Raw genomic sequence first — 27364 nt, 5'->3', positions numbered from 1 at the left:
CTCCACCAGCTTTGCAGTTCTGAAGTGGGTCAAAAAGATCATAAGCGTTCTACCCCTCTCGGCCAGAAAACCCAGTGACCCAGGCCCCAATCATCTCCAAAATTGACTATAGGAACATCCTATTCTTGGGGGCCAGAGAAGACAGCCTTCCGGTGCTTAGAGTAGTGCAAAATGATGTGGCTAGGCTGCTTTCACCTTCGAAGAATGCATTGACGTCACATCTTTTCTGTGAACTTCATTGGTTGACCATAGACACATGCATATAGTTCAAAGCTTTGTGCTATATGCGCGAGGCTCGATGCGTCACTGCCCGCCATACATTCAGGATCTGGTGGCACCTGGTCAGCCCGCACGCATGCTCCGGTCATCTAACCAGCCTTCTGCTAAGTGCTAAGAATTTGTCGAGCATGCATGGGGGTGGGTGCAGTCCTATTTGTATCTTGGTCGGAAGCTTTGGAACGACCTCCCAGAATCTCTGCGAAACTGCTCTTCTCTCACGTTTTTTTGCAAGGGATTGAAGACTTGGCTGTTTTAGACTAGACTCTTGCTGACAATCCCCAGGGTACGCAGTCAGAAATGGCGATAAGGCCTTCAGTAAAACTGCCCCCGTAGCCTGGAATGCCCTTCCCCTCCAGATAAGGACTGAACCTAACCATCTAAGGTTCCGTAAACACTTAAAAACCTGGCTCTTTTGGGCTGCTAGCCCATAGACCTGCTCTGTCTATCTGCTCTGAGGTATCTGCCAGCGCTCTGAGACCTTCGGGTGATTTATGCGCTTTATACGTTTATTTTACATTACATTACATTACATTACTAGGGGCTGCACTCAATCTACCTGGGTGTAGTGCCGGGAAACACTCTGGGCTAGCCAGGTGCTTTATAAGACCCAATAATCATTATATTAATAATTCCTTCCCTTCTGATCCGTCTGAAATTACTCACTTGTTATACAAGACTAGGCACCTGCCGCTGAGCTGCCAAAGGTCACTGCTGGCAAGCATTAAAGGCCCGCCTAGCCAGACCCAGAAATAAAACACATCTACTACCCGTTGACAGCACGTGCCCACCCCTCACTCTGAAGACTTTCCTGCCCCACTTCCGGTTGCAAGTTGACAGCTGGTGCCAGCAGTGACCGGGCAGTGATAGGGGGGCAATGATAGGGTAGCACTAGACACGGAGGATGTCACGCCTCTCACGTGACTTCCCCCCCCATGTTATCTAGGGGGGCTCTCGAGATGGATGGTTCCTGCGGCGGCTTTGAAACCCCTATAATTTGGCCTGTCTCTTCTGCCATTACTCGGTGTCACACGAGCTCCCGGCGGCTGTCCCTGCTGTGAAGACTAGCATCTCAGGCAGGCTCCATCTCAGCCTCCTGTCAATCAAAGGAGAGACACCCTCCCGCTCGGCTGGCACCGGGACCCGGAGGCTTGGGAGCTCCATGACAGCATGGCCCATAGGCAGTGCTTTAAATGGGCCGGTATTCTCGGGTACGGAGTACCAGCACTTCTACATTTTCTGGGCATCAGTACAGACACTTCTCTTCGGTCAGGGAGAGTGCCGGGACCCTCATTGAGGGCACAGCAGGCTCAGGTTAGGTATCTCCTCCAGCTCAGGGCAGATGCTGCTCTGCTTCCGAGGAGTTTGCAAGTCACTGAGCCCCTCAGTGGCCTTTTGCAGAGTCGCTGCTGAGATTCCACCAGCGCCCACTTGAATGTCCACAGACTGCAGGGGGTTGAGAGGGCTTGCATCATGCTGTGATCAACAGGACCCTGCACTGTCGATCAGGTGCGCAATGGCTATGCGGCTTAAAGTGCCTAAGCCCCTCCCTCGCTTCCTTCATCAGGCGTGAGAAATGGGCTGGGGCTGCCAGTCAGTAATCCTGTCCCATTTAGGCAAATGCACTGGCCGTACTAAAGTGCGCAGCAGCCCACACAATCCTCTACCCTCCCCAAAGCCGGTGTTCTTTTCATCTTTTTGTTCAGCACCGAGGCTGCTTTCCTTTGTGCGCCCCTCCAACACTAATCGCTGCCTTTACATGATACCGGTGACTGACCTGGGTACCGGCTCCATGGGTGTAAAGATAGCCCTTCACATAGAGGAATGAACAGCAGGGGGCGCTGCAGCACTCCAGGAAAGAGCTCCAGGACAACTGGCAAATGGATGTGGTTGAGGGTAAGTTAAGATGAACATAGAAGGAAGGGGAGGGATGAATGTATAGAAGTGGGGGGACGGGTGAAGTTAGGATTGCCACTTTTTCACATAAAAATACCAGATATTTGCTGATTCGGAAATTATGAATGGGCTTTGAAATGGTATTTTAACACACATTTGTGTACAGTCAAAAATATGGTGCATTTCTTGTTAACTTTAATAATTATTTATACATAAATATATGTCTGTGTGTTTGCCGACCTGTGTGGGCCTGTTTTTGTGTGAAAGAAAGAGGGAGAAAATCGGGACACTCGGGAGATATTTAAAGGGAATGGGTGGAATGCGTTTGTGTTCATCTCGGCTTGTTTCGCTCTCTGTCTGTGTGCACACTTGAGAATATAGAGTATTGTGCCAAACAACAACAAATAACATATGGCATTAACCAGCAGCAAATATTACAAAACAAGGAAATGTTAACATATCATCCTTTCATTTTGTGGGATGAGTCAATCTGTTTTGTTTACATAAACGCATTTCTCATGCGTTTTGATTTGTGCTGCAACTGGTACAGAAGTCAATATGTTTCATCATATCTTGTTCTTAGCCCCGCCACGAGCCCCACCCATTTACCCCACCTCTATCTCATTTTAATGAGTTCCTGCTTTTATTTTTTTCCCATTTAAAGCAGTGCTCATAGGAGAGGCGCTAGCACCTTAGTGGTACAAAAGGGGGTGGTGATGGACGGAGCATCTGAATTAATCAAACACTCACACCCAGTCAAAAGATCTGGGTTTAATCCATCACCGTTCTTTAGCCCACTCTGCCACCCCAGTTCAGCCATGGCTATATGCAAATCAGTCTGACCCTGTGCCTCATGGGAACAGTGCAGCCCTAACTGCCAAGTGGCAGGATGTCCCACTCCCATCAGGCCCATTCGACATATCCCATCAGACACAGGCCAGCACCCTGGTGGTAACCTGTCCCATCAGGCAGAGCAGACATCACTCCTCAGATACCGGCCCAGTACCTCAGTGGGAATAGCTGCCTTCAGACACAGAAAGTCTCTCCCAGCAGAAAGGCTGAATCCTTGAGGGAAGCACCTCTCCTCCGACTTTCCTCAGACACAGGTAAGCTTATTGTAGTGTTCTTGCATCCTGTTTATATTATGCATGTTTTCTCCTCTACTACTCCAGCTTGTAGAATGCTGCAGCTATGATGCATTATAGAATGTTGGGGCTCTGTGGGCTGAGGAGTTCAGTTGGCATTGGGCTGAGCATCATGCTGGATGTTCCTGGTGGGGTGTTATTACCATCTTGACTACTAATAAACATCTCTACATCATCTTCTGTATGGACCTATTCACTACACTTTTCTCCTCTGAGGCTCTGATACAAGGAGGCTTCTCTCCCCAGACACCGGGAAGCATCTTTCTTCAGACACAGGGAAGCATATCTTCTAAGACACTGGGAAGCATCTCTCCTCACACAGGCCAGTACCTCAATGGTAAAAGCTCCCTTCAGGTCCAAAAAGCCTCTCCCATCAGAAAGTCTGGATCCTTGAGGAAAGCATCTCCCCTCAAGCACAGGTGAAGCGTCGCCCCTCGGGCACAGGGGAAGCGTTGCCCCTCGGGCACAGGGGAAGCGTCGCCACTCTGGCACAGGGGAAACGATGCCCCTCGGGCACAGGGGAAGCGTCACCCCTCGGGCACAGGGGAAGCGTCACCCCTCGGGCACAGGGGAAGCGTCACCCCTCGGGCACAGGCGAAGCGTCACCCCTCGGGCACAGGGGAAGCGTTTCCCCCTCGGGCACAGGGGAAGCGTTTCCCCCTCGGGCACAGGGGAAGCGTTTCCCCCTCGGGCACAGGGGAAGCGTCGCCCCTCAGGCACAGGAGAAGCGTCACCCCTCGGGCACAGGGGAAGCGTTTCCCCCTCGGGCACAGGGGAAGCGTCGCCACTCGGACACAGGGGAAGCGTCACCCCTCGGGCACAGGGGAAGCGTTTCCCCCTCGGGCACAGGGGAAGCGTTTCCCCCTCGGGCACAGGGGAAGCGTTTCCCCCTCGGGCACAGGGGAAGCGTCGCCCCTCAGGCACAGGAGAAGCGTCACCCCTCGGGCACAGGGGAAGCGTTTCCCCCTCGGGCACAGGGGAAGCGTCGCCACTCGGACACAGGGGAAGCGTCACCCCTCGGGCACAGGGGAAGCATCGCCCCTCAGGCACAGGAGAAGCGTTGCCCCTCGGGCACAGGGGAAACGTCGCCCCTCGGGCACAGGGGAAGCGTCGCCCCTCGGGCACAGGGGAAGCGTCGCCCCTCGGGCACAGGGGAAGCGTCTCCCCTCGGGCACAGGGGAAGCGTCGCCCCTCGGGCACAGGGGAAGCGTCGCCCCTCGGGCACAGGGGAAGCGTCTCCCCTCGGGCACAGAGGAAGCGTCTCCCCTCAGGCACAGGGGAAGCGTCGCCCCCCAGGCAATCCATGTAACTTTAAAGATTGCAGCAGGCACGAAGAGGCAGAAGCAAGCTCACTGAGGTGGTGCACATTACAAATCTAGAGTTCTTAGTGTGTGAAAAATATAACAAACAGAAGCACACTAGAGGACCACTGCAATCACAAGGTCGCTATAGGAAGAAGATGTTTATTGTTACAGAAAACTAGAGTTGTGAAAGTGAAACTGTGGCTCATTGTTTGGGGTACATTTGGAAAACTGATTCATTGTTTACTCGGGCAGATGCTACACAAGCTGTCGTAGTGTTTGCAGTTTCATAGACCCACATGCATCAACATTGCCATTTGTGATTCCTTATTAGCGAAAAATAAGGATTCGCTAATAAGGAATCGCAAATGGCTATGCATGAAGAAATCGCTAAAACAATAGCGATTTCTTAAAATTCCTTAATTGCGACTCGCAAATTGCAATTCGCACCATTTGCGAATGCAATTTTCAATGATGCATGTGCCAGATAGCCTCTCACAAGCAAATCCAACTGTTTCAATGAAACTACTACAATCTATACATGTCTTGTTGCCTGTCTAACAAGAGGCCACCCCCAAGCTAATATTACCCCCCCCCATGCAGATGACAGGTGTCCATGGTAGGAAGATTGCGGTAGAAAAAGAAATTAGAAATGACAACCAAAATCGGAGATTACATGTGACTGACATGACCTACATGTGATGATTCTTGAGAGGCCTAGGATTGAATGGTCATGTATAAAGGTCTCTAATGTTATCTAGAGGGTAAGCAGACCGAACTTTTCCCTCATGTATAGAAATTAGTTAACCCGGCAGAGAACAAATAGGCGTTTGGCACAATTCCCCAAAATGTGACTCCATTGGTTTCCATAAAGGTGCAATCTATCAATGGAAGGCAAAATCGATTCATCGGACATGATGTTGTATCCTCTGGTACCAACAACAGATCTGTCATTGCTGCAAGGAGAGCCCATCGTACCGTGGTGCCGACAGAGATTACATCTCACACCCCCTAAGAAAAAGCACCATTCATTCAGCGGAGAGGCCACCATAAAGCGCTAGGCTGGTAGTCTGTCTCTGTGAGCGCACAACAGATTAAAACAATATTGTTCCACAGGTGAGTCCAGCGGTCTGCACACCCCAATGCTCTCCAGTGCCCCACACACAAGCTGGTGTATTAACAAATTCACCCACTGTCTTACCGACAGTGGGTGAATTTGTTAATACACCAGCTCCACAGACCTGTGTCCCTTTAGCAGATCATGGGTTTTAATCCATGCAGAGCTGGCTCAGGTTTTCACAAGGTTCTTTGACAACATCTAAAATGGACATGAAACAGAAGCCCTAGCTTGACTCTGCCGTACTTTTCACCCATGCCCACTTGTCTGTGAACCTTCATATTACCTTACTGACTAAACTACCTTTCACTTTTCATGCCAGAAATAGTTTCATATCTAATTAGGACACAACCTGAAAAATCAGTACCTGAGAACATGGATCTGGCTTTTCAAATTTCTGTTCTGTCTAGTGGCTGAAAAACAGCTCAATTGGTGCCATACCTTTGCCTGCCAGCAGATGTCACTGCTGCGTTATTATAGATCTGTTTACTCCATAGTTACAGCCAATAACATACTCTGACCTGCCACTGGGTGTCGTAGCTGATCCATTATTAATCTGCTTCCTGTATAAATTCAATAATTTCTGTACTTGAACACTAGGTGGCCCTGTTGTCTTAAAAAGTGACTCTACCTCCATGACGTCAGTTAATGCCATGCTCTGACTGGCCGCTAAGCGCCTCTGATGCACAATTATCGGAGCCGATATCTGCCTGACTGCAGCTGATGTCATACTCCCAATGGCCTCTGGGAGGCGCTGATGATCCATTAAATGTGTGCTCCCACTAAGGTCCTTTAGAAACTCCTGAAACAAGCATTGGCAAAGCCAATAGGTTTCTCCTTAGAGACTTAATGGCCCTGCCACTGTTTTTCTTGGTGTTGTACAGCTTCGAAAACAGGTGCTGTATAGCATAAAGAAAAGATTACAAAAAAGAAGTACGGCAATGCAGTTGCAGGGCTGTATCATTTTGAATTGACATAAACAGGAAGCATGCACGCCTACAAAAATGATGCAGCCCTGTGATCATGTAATGATTTATTTTTATTTGTTAATAGGGCCTGGTTGCGGGTATGGGAGGGCACCAACATGGTCTGAGTGTTGAGGCAGGCACACTGGGAAGAGCAGTGCACGAACAAGAGCAACACGGGGAGTGGGAAGGGCACAGAGGCATATGCGCAAAGGGGAAAACGAGCCCAGGTGGGGTATTGGACCTGATGCTCATCAGGTAGCGGTTCCCTAAACTTTTTGCTTTTTTTGCCAGGTTTTACTGATTTTTTGGGGGGAATTTTTTTTCGGGTGTGACCTTTGAGTTCTTTGCACATACCCACTGTAAATAAAGTGTAAAAGTGCACACACTTTCCTACCTGGCACAATGTTCTAAATACGGGTCCTGCCTGCTTTTGAAGGCCTGTACATACATACTTGTGGAGAAGTGTGGCTCACTGGTTAGAGGAGGCAGACCTGGAAGCAGAGGTCAGCCCGGGACCAGGGTTCAATTCCCGGCTAGGTGGGGTCTTGAGTCCTAAAATGTCCATGGGCTGGACAATTCTCGTTCCGGTGCCTACTCGATTCACGGGTTCACACTCTGCGACTCTGGGCAATAGCTTGCTTAATCTCCACAACGGCCCCTCGCGGCGGGATGCCTGGCTTTCACCTTGCGGATACCCTGCCGGGGTTATCTCACAGGGGAATACCAGGACGGGTTCCCTAAGCAAGCGCTTAGAAACCAGTGGTGATTTGCGCTATATAAATTCCTGTACATTTACATTTACATTTACTTGCACCTATGTCGCCCATGACTACGTGTCCAGCCTGCCATTGCAGGCCTGTGTGGGCGCACTTGCCCTAGAATGGTTAAACCCAGTACCCGGCCTGCCCTTGCATTCGAAGCATCTGAATAGACCGCCTACAGACATTAGCCGGGTACCTGGAGCTGCTCTTCCCAGCTCCTGAAAGGCAGCACTAGGCATCCGTGATCTTGCTCGAGTTCACTTAGACTCTGGACTCCACAGCTTATTTTCTCAGCAGACTGTAGAATCTGCATGAAGGCAGAAACACATTAACTCTGTTTAAACAGGCTGGTAGTTGTGAAAAAAGAACCCTGAACATGAGCCTTCTTCGGAGGAGATGCAGAGCGACCAGAAGTGCATTTCAATACACAGCAGCTGCCGAAAGGGAGACTGCACTTCCCACCATGCCTGAGACAGGGGCGGCCTTAGGCATGTGCAAGCTGTGCACCTGCATAGGGCCTCCAAACCCCAGGGGCCACCACGCCAATATATATCCTTAATATAATAATCCTCTGAGGATGGATACATATGTGCGTGGCGACCCCTGGCAGGGATTTGGCGGCCTCCGGTTCTCTTCCATTTCCAAACACCCTGACCCCCCCCCCCCGTCACTGACCTCCGTGCCTGCATTCATCCTGGTTCCTGATTGGCTTATTTTTTTCCCTACCCACTGCTGGCCACATCGTGTGTCACAATACCCTCCTCCTACTAAATGTTATTGTTCTGAGACGAATTCTGAAGGGTAGGAGCAGCCGGAGGTACTGGTCATCTGCCGCCTTTTCTGGATGTTTTATTAAAACACCTTCCTGAGCTCCGGGGGGCTCCGCCCCACCCGGACTCCCTCTTCCGGGGCCCCCTACCTACACTCCCTGCCCAGGGCCGCCATGAGCCTAGAGCCGCCCCTGCCTGAGACGGGAGGATGGCAGGGCTGGGAGGGAGGATGGGCAAACAACAAGAAAGGACAACAGGAAAAAACACTGTGGGGGCTGCAGCAGGAGGGGGAGTGGACGGGGGAGAGATAGTACCTCAATCACATCAGGGCATGGATTAAAGTTGAATGAATCTGTGCTTGGTCCCTGCTCCACTGTAAGGAACGGAGGTGACGTTTATCCTGCACTCGTCAATCAGAAGGCCGCAAAGAAGAGGAGCACTGATGCCAACAAATGGTAAACAACGGCTGGGCTCCAAGCATTTTTTGTAAACGATTGTGTCTCGCAAGCGAGACACATGCGCTAACGCATGTCCTCGCAGGCTTGACCCTAAAAACTGTCTCCAGCAGAGACGGAGGCACACCAGCTTTCATGTGAAATCAACACACGGCAGTGATCACCATGGCCTGGAAGTTGGACCAGAGCGGGCACGTCTCACTGAAAAAGTGTTTGCAAATAATTGCATTCTTTTATCAAGCCCCGCCTACGAGTCCGATTAGGCATTTGGGGCCAGATGTAGGTGGGCAAATACCGGTCGGTAACGGTGAAAATCGGTAAATTTCACCGTTACCCACCGGTATTTAGCCATGTGGGATGTAGGGAAGGAATCGGTAAATAATGATTCCTTAATACTGATTCCTTATGGCCTTGCATTTAAGGAATCGGTAATACCGATTCCTTAAATGCAATGTAGGTAGCACTTAAAACAGTGCACCTCAGCCTTAAGGAATCGCTATTTAGGTAAGTAGCGATTTCCTTTCAAAAAGCAATTCTTTGCTATTTGAAATGTGCCATGTGGCACACATCCATGCCCTTAGGTCATGTATGTGCGCCACATGTGCACACATGCACATTTCAGGGATGCAACAGGGTGTCCTTTGGACACCCTGGCACCCTTGAAATACCTCCTAGTATTACCGATTCTGTATTACCGAATCTGTAATACAGAATGTCTTCACATTCATTCCTATGGGCCTCCAAGCCCATAGGAATGAATGGGTAGGTATTCCTTATTACCGAATCTCAATTACCGATTCGGTAATAACGAATATTAAGAATTCGGTATTTTCTACCGAATTGTTACCTACATCTGATATGCCGATTTTCTAAATACCGAATCGGTAAAATTTGGTATTTAGAATTCAGTATTTCCCTATTACCTACATTGGGCCTTTGGTGTTTCGGCACTGAAACGGTCCTTGTGTAATGTAACTGGTGCTCATGTAAAGTGCTCCAATACCGTCGGGTTGAGTTTGCGCTATATAAATCTGTATTTAAAAAATCATTCAGAGTAGCACCCTGCCATGGAAGAATCATTTTAATTAATAATAGCTACCTGTCTGTTGTTTTCTTCCCCTCTCTGATGGATAGCTCAGTGCATTAATGCACCTACAGCAGAGGTCTGTTTGCAGCCGTCCGGACATTGCCCTACGATGCCAATAATCCACATTACTGTACAGAGAAGCTGTAGACTGGGTTGCATAATATACAGCACTGCAGTTTGTTTCCAAAGTTTCTCATAACCCTGTTATCCCTGTGAGATATCTATAGATTACCTGCAGGGTATCTGCCTGTACATTTCAATTCGTCGTACGTGGGCTGCTTTTTAAAGAAAATTAAAAAAATTAAGCATAGTCTCTCCTGAATCTCCTCTCTGAATTGTGCGTACCTCACTTGAGCTGCACTTTGTAACCTCCACTTGTGTATCTCTGTGTGCTGTGTATTACACCTTGGAAGTATCTGTAACAAAGTTTTGTCTGTAATGTACTTATCTGCACTTTGGAATCCCTCCTTGTATAGCCCCTTGTGCTACCTTGAATGTGTACGTAACCGCGCTTTGTTTGTAATGTATTTATCTGTGTTTTGTTCTCTTCACTTTGTAACCGTGCCTTGTGTATCTCCCGTTTCTTAGCGTGCACTGTGCATGTCATATTGTAACCACTCCTTCCCTGTAATGGATGTCTCTGTGCCATGCATTTTTCTTTACATGGTATAAAACCCTGCCTCACGTGTAATATATTATTCTGAGCTATGTTTTCTGCATTATATAAGAGACACTTTGTAACCCTCCTGATATATGGCCCTGGTATATGCTACACCGTTCATGTCGTGTCTGCAGGGCTTAATTTGAGCTGGTGACTTCTGCTGCTCGGCACCGCCACTTCATTGTGAACACTGGCACTTGTGACAGTCTGCCACATGGTGGCGCTGACTGTAATTTAGACATGAGGAGAACAACAGTTGTATATTAATCCAATATACATTACAAAGAACTAATACTTGCCTGAAGCCATTCTAATAGCTTTGGGGGCCTGGAATAGACTGAATTGTCATACTTGTGGGAGTGTGATGGTAAGTGGTTGTGTTGTGTAGGTACTGTCGCTGGTAGGGGTAATGGGTAGTTCAAGCTGCAATGGCCTCCTGACGAGGGCACTGACATACATTTTATGACAAATTAAGCACTGCTTGTGTGTAATCTTTTCTCTCCTGTGATGTGTCTTCACGTCCTATGTATAGTACTTTAAATGTTCTCTGTAACCTGCACATTACAACCGAGGTGTGTGCGTGGCTCGGGTCATAGGCCTGGCTCAGGCCTGGTCCATGAGCCACAAGACGTATTAGCTGTTTTAGAAAGACACAGCCACTAACCTCATTAAACAAGCCAACAACAAAAAAACAAGTTTAGAGCACAAGACAAGTATGGCACACATGGGCATAATAAAAATCTGAAGGGCTGATATTCTGCTAGAACTTTTTCTACTGACATTATAGTTTAAAGGAGTGGGCAGAAAGTAGGGGTCATCCTGTGTAGCGTCTGTTTTTGTTATCTTTTCACAAAGGTTCTGAATATGACTCCATAGATCCTTCTTGGCCCGAAGGCAGGTCCTGGACAGGATCCCATTATCAACTATTTTTTATTTTTTTTATTTAACAAGTTTTATATAGCACTGGCCTTACCCGAGGGTATCGGAGAGCTTTACAACAGGTAAATTGCAGAGAATCACAACAAAACAACAATTCGCAGTGCAGGTCAGTGGTGGCGAGATTTGTTTCGAAGTTTTGGGGACCAGGGTCGAAGCAGTGTGCTGCGTCTGCTTTCTCGCTCCGACTGCTCCTATCGGTGCGGTCTAGGAACAGGGTTTTGAGTTGGCTTTGGAATTTTACAAAAGAGGGAATAGTTCTGATGTTGGGGGGAAGAGTTCCAGATTTTGGGCGCGCTCCCGGCGAAGGATCATGTCGCAGTTTTTTGTTTTCGAGCTTTCAGCGGGATGAGTAGGAGGAAGTTTGAGCTTCTGAGGTTCCTGGCCTGATCGGCTAGTCAGGCCAGGAACTAGTGTACCAGATATCTTCGGGTCAAGTTTGCGCTATATAAAACTCTAGGAAAAAACTAGAGTGGAAGGAATGGACAAATTACAACCCACGTGTCTCCCTGCGTGTAACTGGAAATCACTTGTATTGCCTGGATTACTTATCGGTAATAGCATTCCTCGGAGTCCTTGTCTCGCCGTAGACACATCCATAGTGCCCTCCCGCCAGAGCCTGTCGGGCATATTTGATTTATTGCTCTCAGCTCTGGCAACTTCTCGCCACCAGTGTGCACAAACAAGAAATCCAAAGAGATGGATTTATTTGAAGCTCATTTTTGTTCAGAATAAATGTAATCAACTAAAATAATTGCAGAGATCAATACTATCATCACAGAGGGAAAGACACAGAATGTAAACATTATGAAAGCAATTCACATGTATACAATGCATTTGTATGGAGTACCAGAATCCCTGATCTTTCCCCATCAAAGGTTTCGTCACAAGGAGCATTTGGTATTCGTTTGTCAGTACGCGTCGGTGTCCGTCCGTCAGTACGCGTCAGTGTCCGTCTGTCAGTTCGCGTCAGTGTCCGTCTGTCAGTACGCGTCAGTGTCCATCCTCCTCTTTCTTTTCCAGCCCATGGGCCTGTCTGCAAGACCAGGCCCAATGCTATCTCTGCCGGAGACATGTTATGTGACAGAAGGCACAGATGTCCTTCGTTGGGCTCAGCCCAGAGCCATGTTGATGCTTCTGATGACTTTGACGTCCTCCATTTCGCCCATGGAAAGGGCTAGTACCAGCTTATTTATAGCATCTACCGTGTTTATTTTGAGAACAATAAACCTCATGCTCCGGGTGTCCAAGGAGAAAATTGGCAGAAGAATCATCGTGCACTCTTGTGTTAAAGCCTAAAGCTTTCCTTGTGCACCGGCTATTCAATCAACCAATCAGGGGCTTGTAAAGCGCTCTACTCACCTGTGAGGGTCTCAATGTGCTGGGGGTGGCGGAGGGCTGCTGGTCAGACTTGGCGGAGGATCATTCGAAGAGCCAGGTCTTCAGGTGCTTCCTGAATTGGCTCCGTGACGCGGATTGCCTGGGTGGGGGGTAGGGAGAGGGGAGGGGGTAGGGTGTTCCAAGTCTTGGCTGCGAGGTAGGAGAAGGATCTTCCTCTATTGCAAAGGAATAGATGGAAATGCAAACTAGGAACATGCTATCACAATGTACAATAAATGTTGCATGATATTGAAAACAAATGCGTCGGCCATTGCAAATGAACAACTGCTTATGTGGCCTAAAGCCTGGATGAGCACTGGCTTAACAGAACGGTCTGGGCTGGTCCCATCTCTCCTCCTTCCGTTCTACAGTTTGTATTTCTGTCTTTCCTTGGCTCTGAATCATAATCACGAGAGTATTTGCTAAAGAACTCTTTGGTTTTCATCTCTCTCCTGTACAACGCCGAGTTTTTCGCTGTGCATTATGGGAGCTGTAGTTCTTTCTATCCCATTATTAATTCAGCACTAGCAGTGCTAGAATGAAAAGAAAGACCTGGGCGGGACGACGCGCTGGTGTATAGAACTGGGCATCTTGCAATCTCTCAGACATACTTATGTTTAATTTGTAGAGAGCATCCCTGATCTATTTTAATCCACATGGTTCCCTTCATTCTGTTTAGCGCTTTTACTTCATTTTAGGTTACTTAATATTAACTTTTGTTTGTAAAGATTTTGTTTGAAAATGTTCTCTTGTGTTGTGTTTATTTTACATGTGGGCTCTATCGAACAAACTGTAGCGATTCAGAACCTCGTACACAAGTCAACACAACAACAAGGATTCTTTCTCTTGTGGTTGTGGACTTCGAGACCAGGGAAACGCGGCACACCCCAGGCTGAGAGACTCGCCTCCAGCCAAACCTGTTTACCTCACTGTGCCTCATTGTCTCTGAGTGTCGAATTCACAAACAGTTGAAGTAATTCTGCTCAGAATGTGCATTATACAAACATCTCGAACATATCTGGTTTAGCAAACGACAGTACAGCTCTGTAAATAACAAATATATTAGCTATGCATAATATATTATGACTATTTGGATAATCCGGTGGACCCCACCAGCGCCTGGACACCCTCACGGGTGACAAGTAGCGCTCTCCAAATCTGCAGCTTGGTTTATACTGACTCGACTTTTGCTCCCTCATGGCCAGGTCATTAGGACATCAGGTGGGGAGGGATTCTTGAATGTGTTTAAGTTCATGTGTTCATGTTTTCGGGACTCGCCCCAGTAATTTTCAGGCTTTCTCGCCTCTTTGCTCAGCTGTACCTGCCCCCCCCACCCCCCCCGTCACCCCCCTCCCCAAGTGTTGTAGCACCTGATATCCTACTGTAAAAGCTTCAGAAATCACATGGATGTAAGTGAAAGCTGTCAGCGGTCGCTAGAGGGCAGCATCTGATCAGAAATGCAACATTCGTCTACATCAGCTCAGTTATGATTGGTACATGTAGGGTCAGTCACCAATATTAATTATGAGTCCGACTGTAGCACTTTGTACATGTCACTGCCATGACAATAATGTGTCACATTCACACTGCTAACCCCTGCACTTGACACGCCCACGGGTGCGTTGTTTCGTAGCACTTTAACGCCGTCTTCTTTGCGCTTTCTTGCAGTAAACGCGAGGCGGAGGCCCTGGAGCGCGAGCTGCTGGAGGATTACAGGTTTGGCCGTCAGCAGCTGATCGAGATCTTGGGACACGCGTGTGCCATTGCTGTGACCAAGGTGAGAATGTGCCTTTATCCCATTAACCTCCTTATCCACCACTTCATCCATTCTGCGGCCATCTCTGCCCCCTGGCGCACCCTCTGTATTCTTCTCTGCCCCTACAGGGGCTGCTTGCCGTTGCTCTACCTCTAATGGTGCATTTTGCCTTCCTATTTTGAATTCTGGTCGCTTCATTTGTATCCAGACATTAAGCGGTGTAGCTTTCATTAGTGCAATGGCTCTTGGACCCTGGCATGTGAGCAGCCTCGTCCAACACAAGTATGGCTTTATGGTACCCACAATGTTTGGGCAGATAGGGCCATCTTCTTGCTTTCACAGGCCACACTGCTGCGGAAAATGTGCACTTTTCCACTACATGCCTGCCGTACTGAAGCACAATCATTCTGAGTGTCACAATTGTGCACTTTTATTTAGCAAAAGTAAACCTGTTCTGTTTTGAGATAAGAAGGGACTTTACTAACACGAGTATACAGGTAGGAAGCCGCACTCTGCCACATATTGAAACTATCTTCAAATAATGGGTGGGTGACATGTCCTTCACAGTGGTAAACACCTCGCCAGTGAGTACAATATCTCTGTCAGAGAACTGATGGTCGGGTCAACTAGTGAAGGGAAGTAGTAAGATACTAGCAGGGCTTTAAGTGGGATGAAAAAACTGGGGGGTCTCTCAGAGGGCTGTGGCCAGTGTAATTTGGGGCGTGGCTTTAAAACACTTACGCTAAAAATCTGTGTTTAGCATAGTGTGCCGCCCGACTTGTAGTTAGCTGTTTATATCATCGTATCCAGATATGTGATACAACAAGTAACATCACACCTACAACAAGTAAGTACTATTGGCTTTGTCAATGGTTATTAGTTGCATAAGATAAATCAGCTGAAACTATGGCTTGTTACACATAATATTGAAAAAGCTTCCAATTAAAGCCCTGGGGACCCTACCACAATGTTGCTGCTCTTGCATTTCAGAAAGAGAAGGGAAATCCAGAGAGAAAATGACTCTTAAGGATTTCCCTTCTCCCACAACGCTTACCTGGCATGACGTCATGCCGTTACTTCTCCATAGTGAAAAGTGAGTAGTGTGAGTGGCGCACATCGATGTGCTTGCTGTCTCGAATGGGTCTCTATCGGGCTGGCACTTTTTTCCAGACTGCAGTGACAGCAGGCAGTCCCAGGCGGAAAAAAAACAGACCGCCTGTGCCAGAGACTCAAAACAGAGCCCGATAGGACCCGTTTCGAGGACCCCATTAAAAAACTGCCGGTGCTCAGACCCCTTGAGACCCGGCCCACTTAAAGCCCTGGATACTAGAAAACATTTACAAAAGAAAGTTGGCTCAGTGAGTGAAGTACTCGCTGCTAACTTCTATATGATCTGCAAGCGCTGGGGAAATCGCAGCAGGAACAACTAAGCCTTTCTTCCTTCTGAGGTTGATAAACAAAAATACTTTAAGTTAGATAATAGTAACAGTAAATTTACAGCCCTTAGATATAACTAAAACTGCTGTACTAAGCACTATCCAAAAAAAGAAGTCCTTGTTATTAAGCTGAGTGCACACTTCACTGTGGCTAGCACCGCTCGCAGCACAGCAAAGGCCCAAGCAGCACCTGTTGAACCTGCAATTGATTCCTTTTAAACCTGGTTATGCTGACATGAGGCTCGCGCAAGGTTGGTATCAGGAAGAAGTGAGTTTTGGATCGCTTGTCTTCCTATCCGAATAGAGGTAGTTTAGCATTTGGCCCTGAGCTGTGCCTTTAGGGGCACGTGGTGCACATGGCTGGCCTCCAATGGTACATATGAGCTTAGCTAAACACATGAATGCATGCCCCTGGGGAGCGACCAGTGGTTCTGATTGTCCCCCTCAGTCCCATGCATTGCTGTCATGCTGCCCGTGTGTGTGGAGGTCTTTGATTACCACAGCCAGGTCCATTCCTGCCATGTCCTAATCTGGCATGCGATAACGTCTTATCACATGATTTTCTTGTGACGTCATATTTCCGCGACACACTTCGGCATGGATTGCAAGAATGGCTTCGGATATTTCGGCAGCAGGCGGAGGGTAGAGTTTACTTTAAATGGGCGGCATCCTATTTTGAGAGTTTCTGATTTTTCTGCCTTTCAAATCTGCCCGAACAATTAAAAACAGATATTCAGAGCAGCACCATTTGCGGGTACTAAGTAGCAGGAAAAATATATAATTTCCCTTGTGAGCGTGCACATGCATAAAAACAGGTGCGCAGCAGTGCTGTGCTCGAGTGCAGGCATGTATGTCGAGACCCCAGGCCTCCAAGACACCCTTTATATGAAAGGAGATGGCAGATGAGATTTAGCCACGTTGGTAATCCATATGATAACACTTAATATCAATCCGGATATTGCTTGGTTTTGAGTTAAACATGTCACATTGGCTTAAAGCGGTCATATTGGTGCAGCTCTTTAAGGTACATTATCTCACCAGCATCAGGGACTGGTTTTCTCAGCTCAGAAGTGGATGTAGATGCGACCGGAGGCGTAAGACCTCCTGTCCGTACAGACGTCCTGGTGTGAAGGCCAAGTTGTGTGCGGGGCCTCTGTCTGTGGTGCTCGTGCAGCCACCACGAGGCGTGTGTGGCTTGCAGCACGGATGCGGCAGCAGAAGTCCCACTTCGGAGCACCTTACAATGCAGAGAAGCGAGAACGAAAGTACTGAGTACAGGAGTAGAGAGATCTCTGGCCTCAACTCGAGGCAGCTGTCTTCAACCCCCTTGCTGCTGGGAGTTCAAGTCACCTGTACCCACTGCACGCACACACGCACGCACGCACGCACCAGCTGCGAGGGCCTGTGTTACGCCCCTGGTATATTTGCCCCAAGAGACTATTGTTTGCGATTCATTAATAGCGCCTCGACTCCAACCAATGGCAAAGGAAATCTATTTCGGTGCAGTAACAGAAGCACGTCCTACAGACACTCGGAAATATATTTTGTTGGAACCAACACCTAGAAGCCCCAGACAAGAAAAGAACCCTGTTTTCTAGACTTGGAAGCGGAGAACCTCGCATCCTTGATGTCTGTAAGCAGACCAGACAGCTCACACGGTGCCCCTGTCTTGGTTCCCTTCACACGGTCACCCAGTGAGGAGCTGATATCACACGGTGGCAGGGACGACGAGCTGGAAACCCCTCCAGAGTGACCTTCCATCTTCTATTTGGTGGTTGTAAGCAGTGAATGTCCATTAAGGGGTGTGAAAACAACTCAGGACATGGGCAGCAATCTCAGCAACACCCCCCCCCCCTTTTTTTTTTAGCAAAGTTGGGACACAGATGGCCAAGGAAGTGCACTTGATGGATGTTGGGGGAGGGGCACAAGGCCCCCCCCCCTCCAAGAACTGGCCCCCACCTCACACAGTGAAATCTATTTGTAAGTTGGCAGGTCGGCTTTAAGTAGAGCTTACTAAGGAAGATGAGCCCAAAATAAGCGGCTCACAATGGAGTCGCGTAGACACCGGGCCCGGCCCGGGCACAATGAAACCAGCGCCCTCTATACTTAGCAGCAATTACTTTCAACGCGATCCATCCACTCCTGCGAGCCGTGCCTTGTGCGGAGCAAGGGGGTGAGTGGCTATGCTTTGAAATGCCCCGATAGGTGCTATTTGGGGCGTACTATTTTTGTACCCCTGAATTAGTGTCTTTATCTGGCGGAAGCCGGTGGCAGAAGACAGAATTACTGTGGAGGAGAAGGAGAGAGGGGACTTTTTCGCCCTATCACATGCTCATTATTCACGGAGGCACTTTAGCGCCTTGAGACCCTCGCAGGTGAGTAGTGCGCTTTACAAATGTACTGAATGATTGATTCATGCACAGATTTTGGGGTGGGCCCGCGCCTGCGTCAAGTGACCGGGGCAGCCATTATAGGAGGCGAGGCCTACATTTTGACAAACTTTTAAAGTGCTTCTTGTGTTTTGGAAGAAGTGTTGATGTGACCACTACACATCTGCAGGTGTTGAGCCGCCCCGTCCCTATTCACACTTTTGTTCCGATTCACGAAGGCGTGTAGCAGTACGTAAAGTTGTAGTCCTATAGTATTCAGTGACGCACTCTTACGTACTCCTGTGGTACTCTTAGATACTTGTACACACTCCTATACTACTCTTTGACGTATTCTTACACGCCCTTGTGAATTTAAAATTAAAAAAAACGTGAGATATTCAGGGAACATTCATGTACAGCTCATCCAAACAGAAAGCGCTGTGTCCTCTTTGCGCTTTTATTATTAGGGAGTTGGACGCTTTGTAACAGATTCACAAAGGCATTTAAAAGTATGTAAAATATTACATCGAGGGGAAATCCTGTTTATCTTTACAGGATTTGTAGACTGCATGATACCACATACTTTATCGATTCCCGTGGATCAGTGAGCGATACCCGATTTGCGCGCATTACCCTTTTGAATTACGACAACCAAGATTGGAACTTTACTTTTCTTAACCACATGGCTGCTGCGGGGATTTTTCCCCTGTGCTGGGATTCTGTAAAGTCTATACTTCATGACGAGCTCAGCTCGTCATCAGCACACGACACCCGTGGGTGATGACGAGCTGAGCTAGTCATCAGCATCGAAAGGGTTAAACAAGGTGTGCATGAACCATCATTCCGCATGATCACCACAGCTTCGCGGCACTGGTTGGACCTTGAAGTCACTATCAGAACACACTAACATTTTAAGTCCTTTTTAACCGAACCAAGGGAGGTTCGGTTCAGAGTTCAGTTGGAAGCCAGTTCTCTGGTCCTTAAGATTATGACGTTTCAAGGACCTCGGAACAGTACATTTATGTTTATTCCGTCCCCTTCATTCTCACCGCTTCTTTGTTTTGCGTCAGTATGTTTAACTGTTTTTTTCAAATCTAGCGCTCTTTTAAGAGAATAAAACAAGGCGCTTTGTGCTTGTATAATGCATACACAGTGGTTCATTAGCTAAATATCGCGATTCAGGCAAAGACCCCACAGAGACACAAAAGCGTTGCACGCTGAGGTTTGCTTGACCGTGATTGAACGCTTTATCAAATTATTTTTTTTAAAGCAAATCCACTACACAATGTATTAAGAATTCAAAATAAAGATACAATTAAACGCCAGCAGGTGAGCTGGTTGCACTTCACCCTTCGGGAAGGAACACATTTTTACTAAGACAAGCAGGTAATTTTAAGTGTGTCTGGCAAATGTGACGTCGCCGACGCAGCGGCATCGGCCTTGGTTGCCGGTCTGGAGGGCTTACAGCGCCTTCAATCAGTTTCCGCCCTCACTCATAGACAGGGGCACAATCTGGATTAAACTCACTTGGTCGGATCACCTGGCTATCCCTTTATCGGTTCCTTTCGCCAAACCGGTCTCTACCACCCTTCGGCCCAGCTAGTATGGGTGTGCCAGTGAGCTAAAGTGACCCCCCACAAACTTAACCCAAGCGCTGGTTTCCAGTTGACCAACCCTGGTGGGTTGTGTTGATAGAGACAACCTCCAACTGGAAAACTGGATCTCTGGTGCCATGGATGAATTAGCCCCTTGGGCTAGCGGTCGTTCTGAAGACAGAAACCATCTGCCGAGTGATTCAACAATGGACTCGAAGGGCTCAAAAAGAACTGCAAGCACCTTTGGTGCAGGGCATATAATCCTGATTGTTCACTTTGCTATCTGGCTCTGCTCAAATCGTACCGCGGTCGTATCGAACATTGTCGCTGCGACTACTGTTCCATCAAAATTCTTTCAGCTCAAATCCTCACGAGAAGTCTTCACCATCATACGGTCACTCTCTTTATTGTCCTGAGTTTCGCCTTCCACCTTAATATTAGAGGAGGGCTGAAATACCCTAGCCCAGTTATTTTCGAATAAGGTGGCAAACATATATACGTCCTTCCCAGCGGAGTCTAGAGAAACCCCTGCCTAAACACCTGGTTTGGTTTAAGTCTTCAGATGACCGCTCTGGGCTTCTGGCTCTTGGGCTGGGCTCAACCTCGAGGAGCTGTCCCCATTGCATTGCCCGTGTCTGTCACGTTGACTTTCCCACTTGAACCAGTATCACACTCCATTCTGGAACGGGCGTGGAAGCTGTCTCGCCCATGCTCCATGATACTTAACAGCACCCTGGCAGCGGGCCAGGCTCCTCAGCGGTGGAAGCATGCAACGATAGTCCCACTCCTAAAAAAGCCGTTGCTGGACCCAACCAAACCTGATACCTACTGACATATTTCAATGCTACTTTTCTTTGGCAAAGTCACAGAGAAGCATGTCCACCGACAGCTATGTTTATTGAGGCCAATGGCCTACTTCATAGGCCTCAATCGGGGTTCTATCCATCCTGCAGTGCATTCGGCCCTGCTGTGAGCCACTGAATGCATACAGCAAATCTTGGACACTGGCGACACTGCAGCTCTTCTGATTCTGGACCTCAGGGTGGCGTTCAACAACGTGTCTCACTACTTGCTGCTCGAGCATCTGTGACGATGCAGTGGCTGCCACTGAACTGACTGTAGCGCTGTGACACTTCCTTCCTAAGTAGCTAGGTGTTCTACAAGCCCCACTATTATAATTCTTCTTCTTCTTCTTATTAACCTCTTCCATGCTCGTGACGGCTGGGAGCCGTCATGTGTCACAGTGGGCATGTGCGGAGGACGGCCACCGGCCGTCCAAATCCCGCCCACTTATAAAAAACTCCCACAAAGCGCGAAAAATTTGCGCACAAAGAACAGGTTAAATGTGATGTCGCCCTGTTTCTCAGAGACTTCCAGACAGTTTGGAGCCTCTGATGGGCTGGGCGGAGCCAGTCACATGTCAGGCAGGCCTGAAATACTTTTTCAGACAGGCCGTCTGTGCTTTTGATGGGGTAGCATTGGTAAGGAGGGACAGTCACATGGCAGAAAAGCATGACATGGTAGGTTTCCCTGCAGATCAAAGTCCATGAAGGTCGGTGGGGCTGGGTCAGGATCAGTCACAGAGCCTGTCATACAATTAAATCTTCCCTATCTTTATATTTTTTTTACTTTTTTTTTAGTCCTGGGCTTTTGGGAAGGTCCTTCCTCTCAGTACAGGCCAGTCTGTCCCTGTCGACTTTAATCAACAATCCGTCCTATTAATGTGTGCATTCCTAGCTTTAGAAACTTCCAATGCAAACTGTTCCTGGCGCTTTAATAGACGGCTCGTGCTGCCCTCGTGGTCTCAGAGGGTCCCAGCAGGTCCCAGCTGGGGTTTGCATTGGAGCCTAAAGCTATGATGTGTCCCCACTGGTACATTCTGCTCCAGGTCACAGCCCCATGGCTGCAGAATCTGGCGAGGACACGGGGCCCTTTACAGTAGCCTGGGTTTTATTATCATAATGGGCTTGCGGTTTCCAAAATATTAGGAAAACGAATTCATAAATACTTGGGCATTGGAAAAAGGAATGATATTTACTGAGCTGCTGCAGGCTCTTAGCACCTTATTAAAAAAGATGAAAAAAACGAATAACCGCTTTGCCCTTTAGAACCGCAGACCACACACACTGAATGTATCTTGGTGCTGGGCAAAAACAGACGTTGTTATTCCCCAGTCGTCCTCAGTCTATCGACATCTGAGCTGTAACTTTGGGTCAGGCACCGCGTCAGTATATACATATCTCTGCAGCAGGAGCTCAGCCCACTGAGCTGTCCGTGTCTAAGTCACCAAATACATGAATATACTGTTGCTGAGCTAACACCCTCCCTATCTGTGAACGCCCCCCCTGACCCTTCTTGCTCGCCATTCCTTCTACTGAGAAACTGAGAAACTGAGAATGCAGTTTATATGGCTTATTGTGCCAGGGAAATTATCATGTGACTTGCCCTGAACCACATATTATTCCACATAATTTCCCTTTTCTGTGTAATTCAACCAACCCTGTTGCATTCACTGTTTTGTACTCCATTGTTGCACAGATCCAGCGGCTTGAAGGCTGCATCTGGTCACCTTCCTTGAATGCAACTGCAAACCTATGCATAAAATGTGAGGAAACTCTAAGAATGCGATGAAAAGATTTTAAAAATGAAGCAATGCGGTTCCTGGAATGGCGCATGGAAATCCCGGAATAGGGTGGCGGTATTCCAGCGGTGCGGCGACGCAGGTCACTGGAATGTTGTATTACAATTTGGGGAATGTAACACTGAAATTCAAGCAGTGTAACCGGGCAGGTCTGGGGAGGCTGCTGTGCAAACCAGGATTGATACACTTTAAATCCTAGATTTGTGGCTATTTCTGAAATGAAACGTCTTTATTCATTAAAAATAAAATAATTCTATCCATCGATTAGCCAAGAAAGCCGATGTTCACAGGAGCTGACAGAAGTAATTCAGAGAAGAAACTGCACCTTGTCCACCTAAAAGCAATTGGAGGAATAGCATGGGATAAATGTAAAAACAGATGTGAATTACAATGTATATTGTCAGTTTCTGTCTTTAGTGAACTAAAAATGCAAGGGAAGTGCAAGAAAAATGAAGTTATTTTTAAAAAGAGTGAGAGGAAATAGAAAATCAGAGTTGTGAGGAGAGAGCGGGAAAGTGAGAGGGGTGCATGGAGACGAGCTGGGCAAGTGGAAAGGTCAGTGTTTCTATGGTGAAGGTGGGCCGCCTGGACGCGATGCGGCAACCCGGAACAGGAACAGGGTGGATGAGGAGCACCCAGTACAGATGGACTTCAAGGGATGAAAACAGGAAGAGGGAGGCCAAGATAGACCGCCTCTGTCTATTGGTAGTCGGTTTCCCAGCTCCTGCATGCGAAGCCATTGCTACCTTGCGCAGACATCTTGGAGTGGTAAATTCTTTGTCTGGCCCACTCTTGTGCAGGGTTGTAGCAGCCAGAAGACCTTTGTGGCAGCTGTGGAACACTTCTGCACCTGTGCAAAGCTCGTGCATGTGATGACGGCCAATCTATGCAGTGCTCTTATCAATCTTGCCCCTCAGCTGGCTGAACTGACCAACCTCCACTTTTTGTAATCCTCTTTTTGTTGCACGTCCATGCTCCCTCCAAGAGCTAAGCCACCCTCATGGCAGTTCCTCCAGCCTGACATTGGATGTTTGCCGTCTAAGGCTTAGCCTGCCTTCTGCTTGGTTCATTCATCTGTGCCCAGATTTAACTTTTCGTGATTGATTTTCTGTCTGGGCAGGAAGGAAGGAACAGGGTAACCGAAACAGTGGTGTAAGTGCAACAGGATTAATCGGGAAAAGCTTGCAGGCGGGCTGCCCAGAGCATTGAGAACATATCAACTCCAGGGAGAAGCTGTCTTTGACTCCATGCATGTATTACCGAGAGCATTGGCTGCAAACTTAAGAGCTCAAAGCTGACCAGCATCAAAACAATATGAGTGGAGTGAGGTTCAATGACCCAGATCCAGACCAAAACCCAGCTTGGAGTGCACCGAAGAGGCTGCAGCTTGGGCAGCTCGTGACTCGGAGATGGTTACTCAATACTCGTACAAGCCATCTCTCGTGGTGGAGGGACGATGCCTTCATGATGTCGAGAGTGGACACTAGTGATGATTTCCAGTCAGGTTGTGCTTCGTGTTTGCATCTTCGGGGGATGATTAGCTGCAACTAAAACCGATGAAAAGTACTTCCATGATTAAGAGGTATACATCTGGGGGACTTGTAGAATCCATTGGAATGTTCTATTGAAACTGCAGGAATGGGGGTGGGGAAGACCTTGAATTCACCTATTCCATTCCAAGATCGCAAGCATGTAATTCTAGGAAAGCAGTCATGCGATCGCACTTTTCCAGAATTGCATGACTGTAATTATACCAATGGTTAGGGATAGGAATGATGGGCACCCACGGCAGGTGAGTTACTTCCAGACGGGTGTGAAATGTGGGTGCAACTGGTAGTGTAGGGTTCCCTTGAGAAGTTCTGCTCCTCTAAGCTCTCTTTTCCTGTGTCCTCCTCAGGCCTTTCCTCTCAGCTCTCTGCCGAAGAAGCAGCCCACGGTGCTGGTGATCTGCGGGCCGGAGCAGAATGGCGCCATCGGGCTGGTCTGCGCCCGACACCTGCGGATTTACGTGAGTACGGCCCCTGAGAGGTGTATCCCCCTCAGTCTATTTGTTGGTTCATCCCTTGTTGCCAGTTACTTCGCAGCGCCCCTCCCTGGCGATGCCTGGTAGATGCGCATTACTGTGGAAGCATAGAGTAGCAATTTAAGGGGGCATCTTGGCTTTAACCGGAGCAGGAGTGAATCTTTGGTCGATGAGCGAGTGTCGTGAGTGAATATCGATGAGTGAGTATCGATGAGTGAGTGTATCCGTGAAAGAGCGGGTTAATGGATTGGAAGGGAAAGGGTGGGGCAAAGGAGGGAAATGTTTGAGGTAAATTATTGTCTTAAAACATTTTTATCTTCCCTTGGCTGCAAGAGATGGCAGCAGTGTAGGGTCCCTAGTTATGAAGTCGCTTCATGGGGCAGGTGTCCAAGCGAGCTGCTGTAAATTTAAACTTGGGCATATTTCCCTGTTAGAGGAAAGCCTTTTAAGATCAGCCCCCAGGTCATGGCAGGAGGAGGGTGCACACCTTGCGGGACTGCATGCACTCAGGTGTGTTTCGCCTCTGACGTCACCCATCGTCCATTCTAAAGTGTACACACGCCTCAGTGCTGGGGAAGCGCCTGGCCCTTGTCCACTGCTGCAGAACAGAGCAGGCGCCCCATCCTTTATTTACAACATGGTTTGTGATGGTGAATGCTCAATACACTTGTCGTCTTGGTGCTTTCCACCAACGACCGCTCTACAGACCTGTGTCTTCTCCCCTTACAGAACTACGAACCCACCATCTTCTACCCCAAGCGGACCCAGAACTGCCTGTACCAGGACTTCACCATACAGTGCGAGAAGATGGACATCCCCTACCTGTCCTACCTGCCGACAGAGGTGAGTCTGCGGGGGTGGGGGCGAGCCCACGTCACAGGGCAGTGGGGCGAGGGCGAGCCCACGTCACAGGGCAGTGGGGCGAGGGCGAGCCCACGTCACAGGGCAGTGGGGGTGCACAGTACACCAGTCCATGGAGTCCCTGCTTCGCCCCCCCTCTCTGGAGTTGTTAGTTATATCTGCACATTAATCCCGGCCTATCTCACTCAGACAAATTGTGTGATCCTGGGGATGCCGCTTCATCGCACAGCACCGGAATTAATTTCTTTGGAAATATTGGGAGTGCTTAGAAATTGGCTACAATGCTGCTGGGTGCTATAACAGGGGTCAGTATCGCTGGGACGGGGCCTGGGGTGGAAGCTGTGCAAGAAGCACAACCTAACCTACTGCATTAGAGCATTTACACCTCCCCTGGCAGCGCCCCCTGGAGCCCACGTCTGGACTGTCTGCATGTGCCCGGCAGGGGCAGGCCCTTGGTTTCTCTTTGCCTGTCTCTGCTTGAAGGCAGTTTGGATAGTGTGACGTGGCCTCTCTCTGGACAAGGCTGTGCTGCCAGGGCCTGGAAGGAACCTCCGTGCCACCCTCCCCTGGCATCCTCGGGTGCCTTCCGGAGGCAAACTTGGACACAGCAATGTCTGCAGGCGGAGCCTGTCCCTCCGTGCCCAGTGGGCGCTCTGGCTGTCTCAAGGCGTCTGTCCCTCCATGCATGCTGAGAGCTCAGACGGTCTCCAGGAGCCTGTCCCTCCGTGCCCAGTGGGCGCTCAGACTGTCTCAAGGAGCCTGTCCCTCCATGCACACTGAGAGCTTAGACGGTCTCCAGGAGCCTGTCCCTCTTGGACCACCGGGCGCTCTGGCGGTCTCAAGGCGTCTGTCCCTCCATGCACACTGAGAGCTCAGACGGTCTCCAGGAGCCTGTCCCTCTTGGACCACCGGGCGCTCTGGCGGTCTCAAGGCGTCTGTCCCTCCATGCACACTGAGAGCTCAGACGGTCTCCAGGAGCCTGTCCCTCTTGGACCACCGGGCGCTCTGGCGGTCTCAAGGCGTCTGTCCCTCCATGCACACTGAGAGCTCAGACGGTCTCCAGGAGCCTGTCCCTCTTGGACCACCGGGCGCTCTGGCGGTCTCAAGGCGTCTGTCGCTCCATGCATGCTGAGAGCTCAGACGGTCTCCGGGAGCCTGTCCCTCTTGGACCACCGGGCGCTCTGGCTGTCTCAAGGCGTCTGTCCCTCCATGCACACTGAGAGCTCAGACGGTCTCCAGGAGCCTGTCCCTCTTGGACCACCGGGCGCTCTGGCGGTCTCAAGGCGCCTGTCCCTCCGTGCACACTGAGAGCTCAGACGGTCTCCAGGAGCCTGTCCCTCTTGGACCACCGGGCGCTCTGGCGGTCTCAAGGCGTCTGTCCCTCCATGCACACTGAGAGCTCAGACGGTCTCCAGGAGCCTGTCCCTCTTGGACCACCGGGCGCTCTGGCGGTCTCAAGGCGTCTGTCGCTCCATGCATGCTGAGAGCTCAGACGGTCTCCGGGAGCCTGTCCCTCTTGGACCACCGGGCGCTCTGGCGGTCTCAAGGCGTCTGTCGCTCCATGCATGCTGAGAGCTCAGACGGTCTCCAGGAGCCTGTCCCTCTTGGACCACCGGGCGCTCTGGCTGTCTCAAGGCGTCTGTCCCTCCATGCACACTGAGAGCTCAGACGGTCTCCAGGAGCCTGTCCCTCTTGGACCACCGGGCGCTCTGGCGGTCTCAAGGCGCCTGTCCCTCCGTGCACGCTGAGAGCTCAGACGGTCTCCAGGAGCCTGTCCCTCTTGGACCACCGGGCGCTCTGGCGGTCTCAAGGCGTCTGTCCCTCCATGCACACTGAGAGCTCAGACGGTCTCCAGGAGCCTGTCCCTCTTGGACCACCGGGCGCTCTGGCGGTCTCAAGGCGTCTGTCGCTCCATGCATGCTGAGAGCTC

General features: G+C 49.2%; 1 protein-coding gene across 1 annotated transcript in view; it reads left to right on the top strand.

Annotated features, from left to right (window-relative positions):
• Nucleotides 1-27364, top strand: part of YJEFN3 (YjeF N-terminal domain containing 3) — a 233378-nt gene that overhangs the window by 183825 nt on the left and 22189 nt on the right. Inside the window, exons 2-4 of the mRNA XM_086946324.1 lie at nt 14422-14530; nt 24448-24558; nt 25303-25416. Of these exons, the coding sequence (XP_086802450.1) occupies nt 14422-14530; nt 24448-24558; nt 25303-25416 (334 nt within the window). The remainder of the gene's footprint in view (nt 1-14421; nt 14531-24447; nt 24559-25302; nt 25417-27364) is intronic.

This window comes from Lissotriton vulgaris, chromosome 12, assembly GCF_964263255.1.
Source record: "Lissotriton vulgaris chromosome 12, aLisVul1.2, whole genome shotgun sequence".
Taxonomy (NCBI): Eukaryota; Metazoa; Chordata; class Amphibia; order Caudata; family Salamandridae; genus Lissotriton; species Lissotriton vulgaris.
This window is presented reverse-complemented; position numbering and strand designations above follow the sequence as displayed.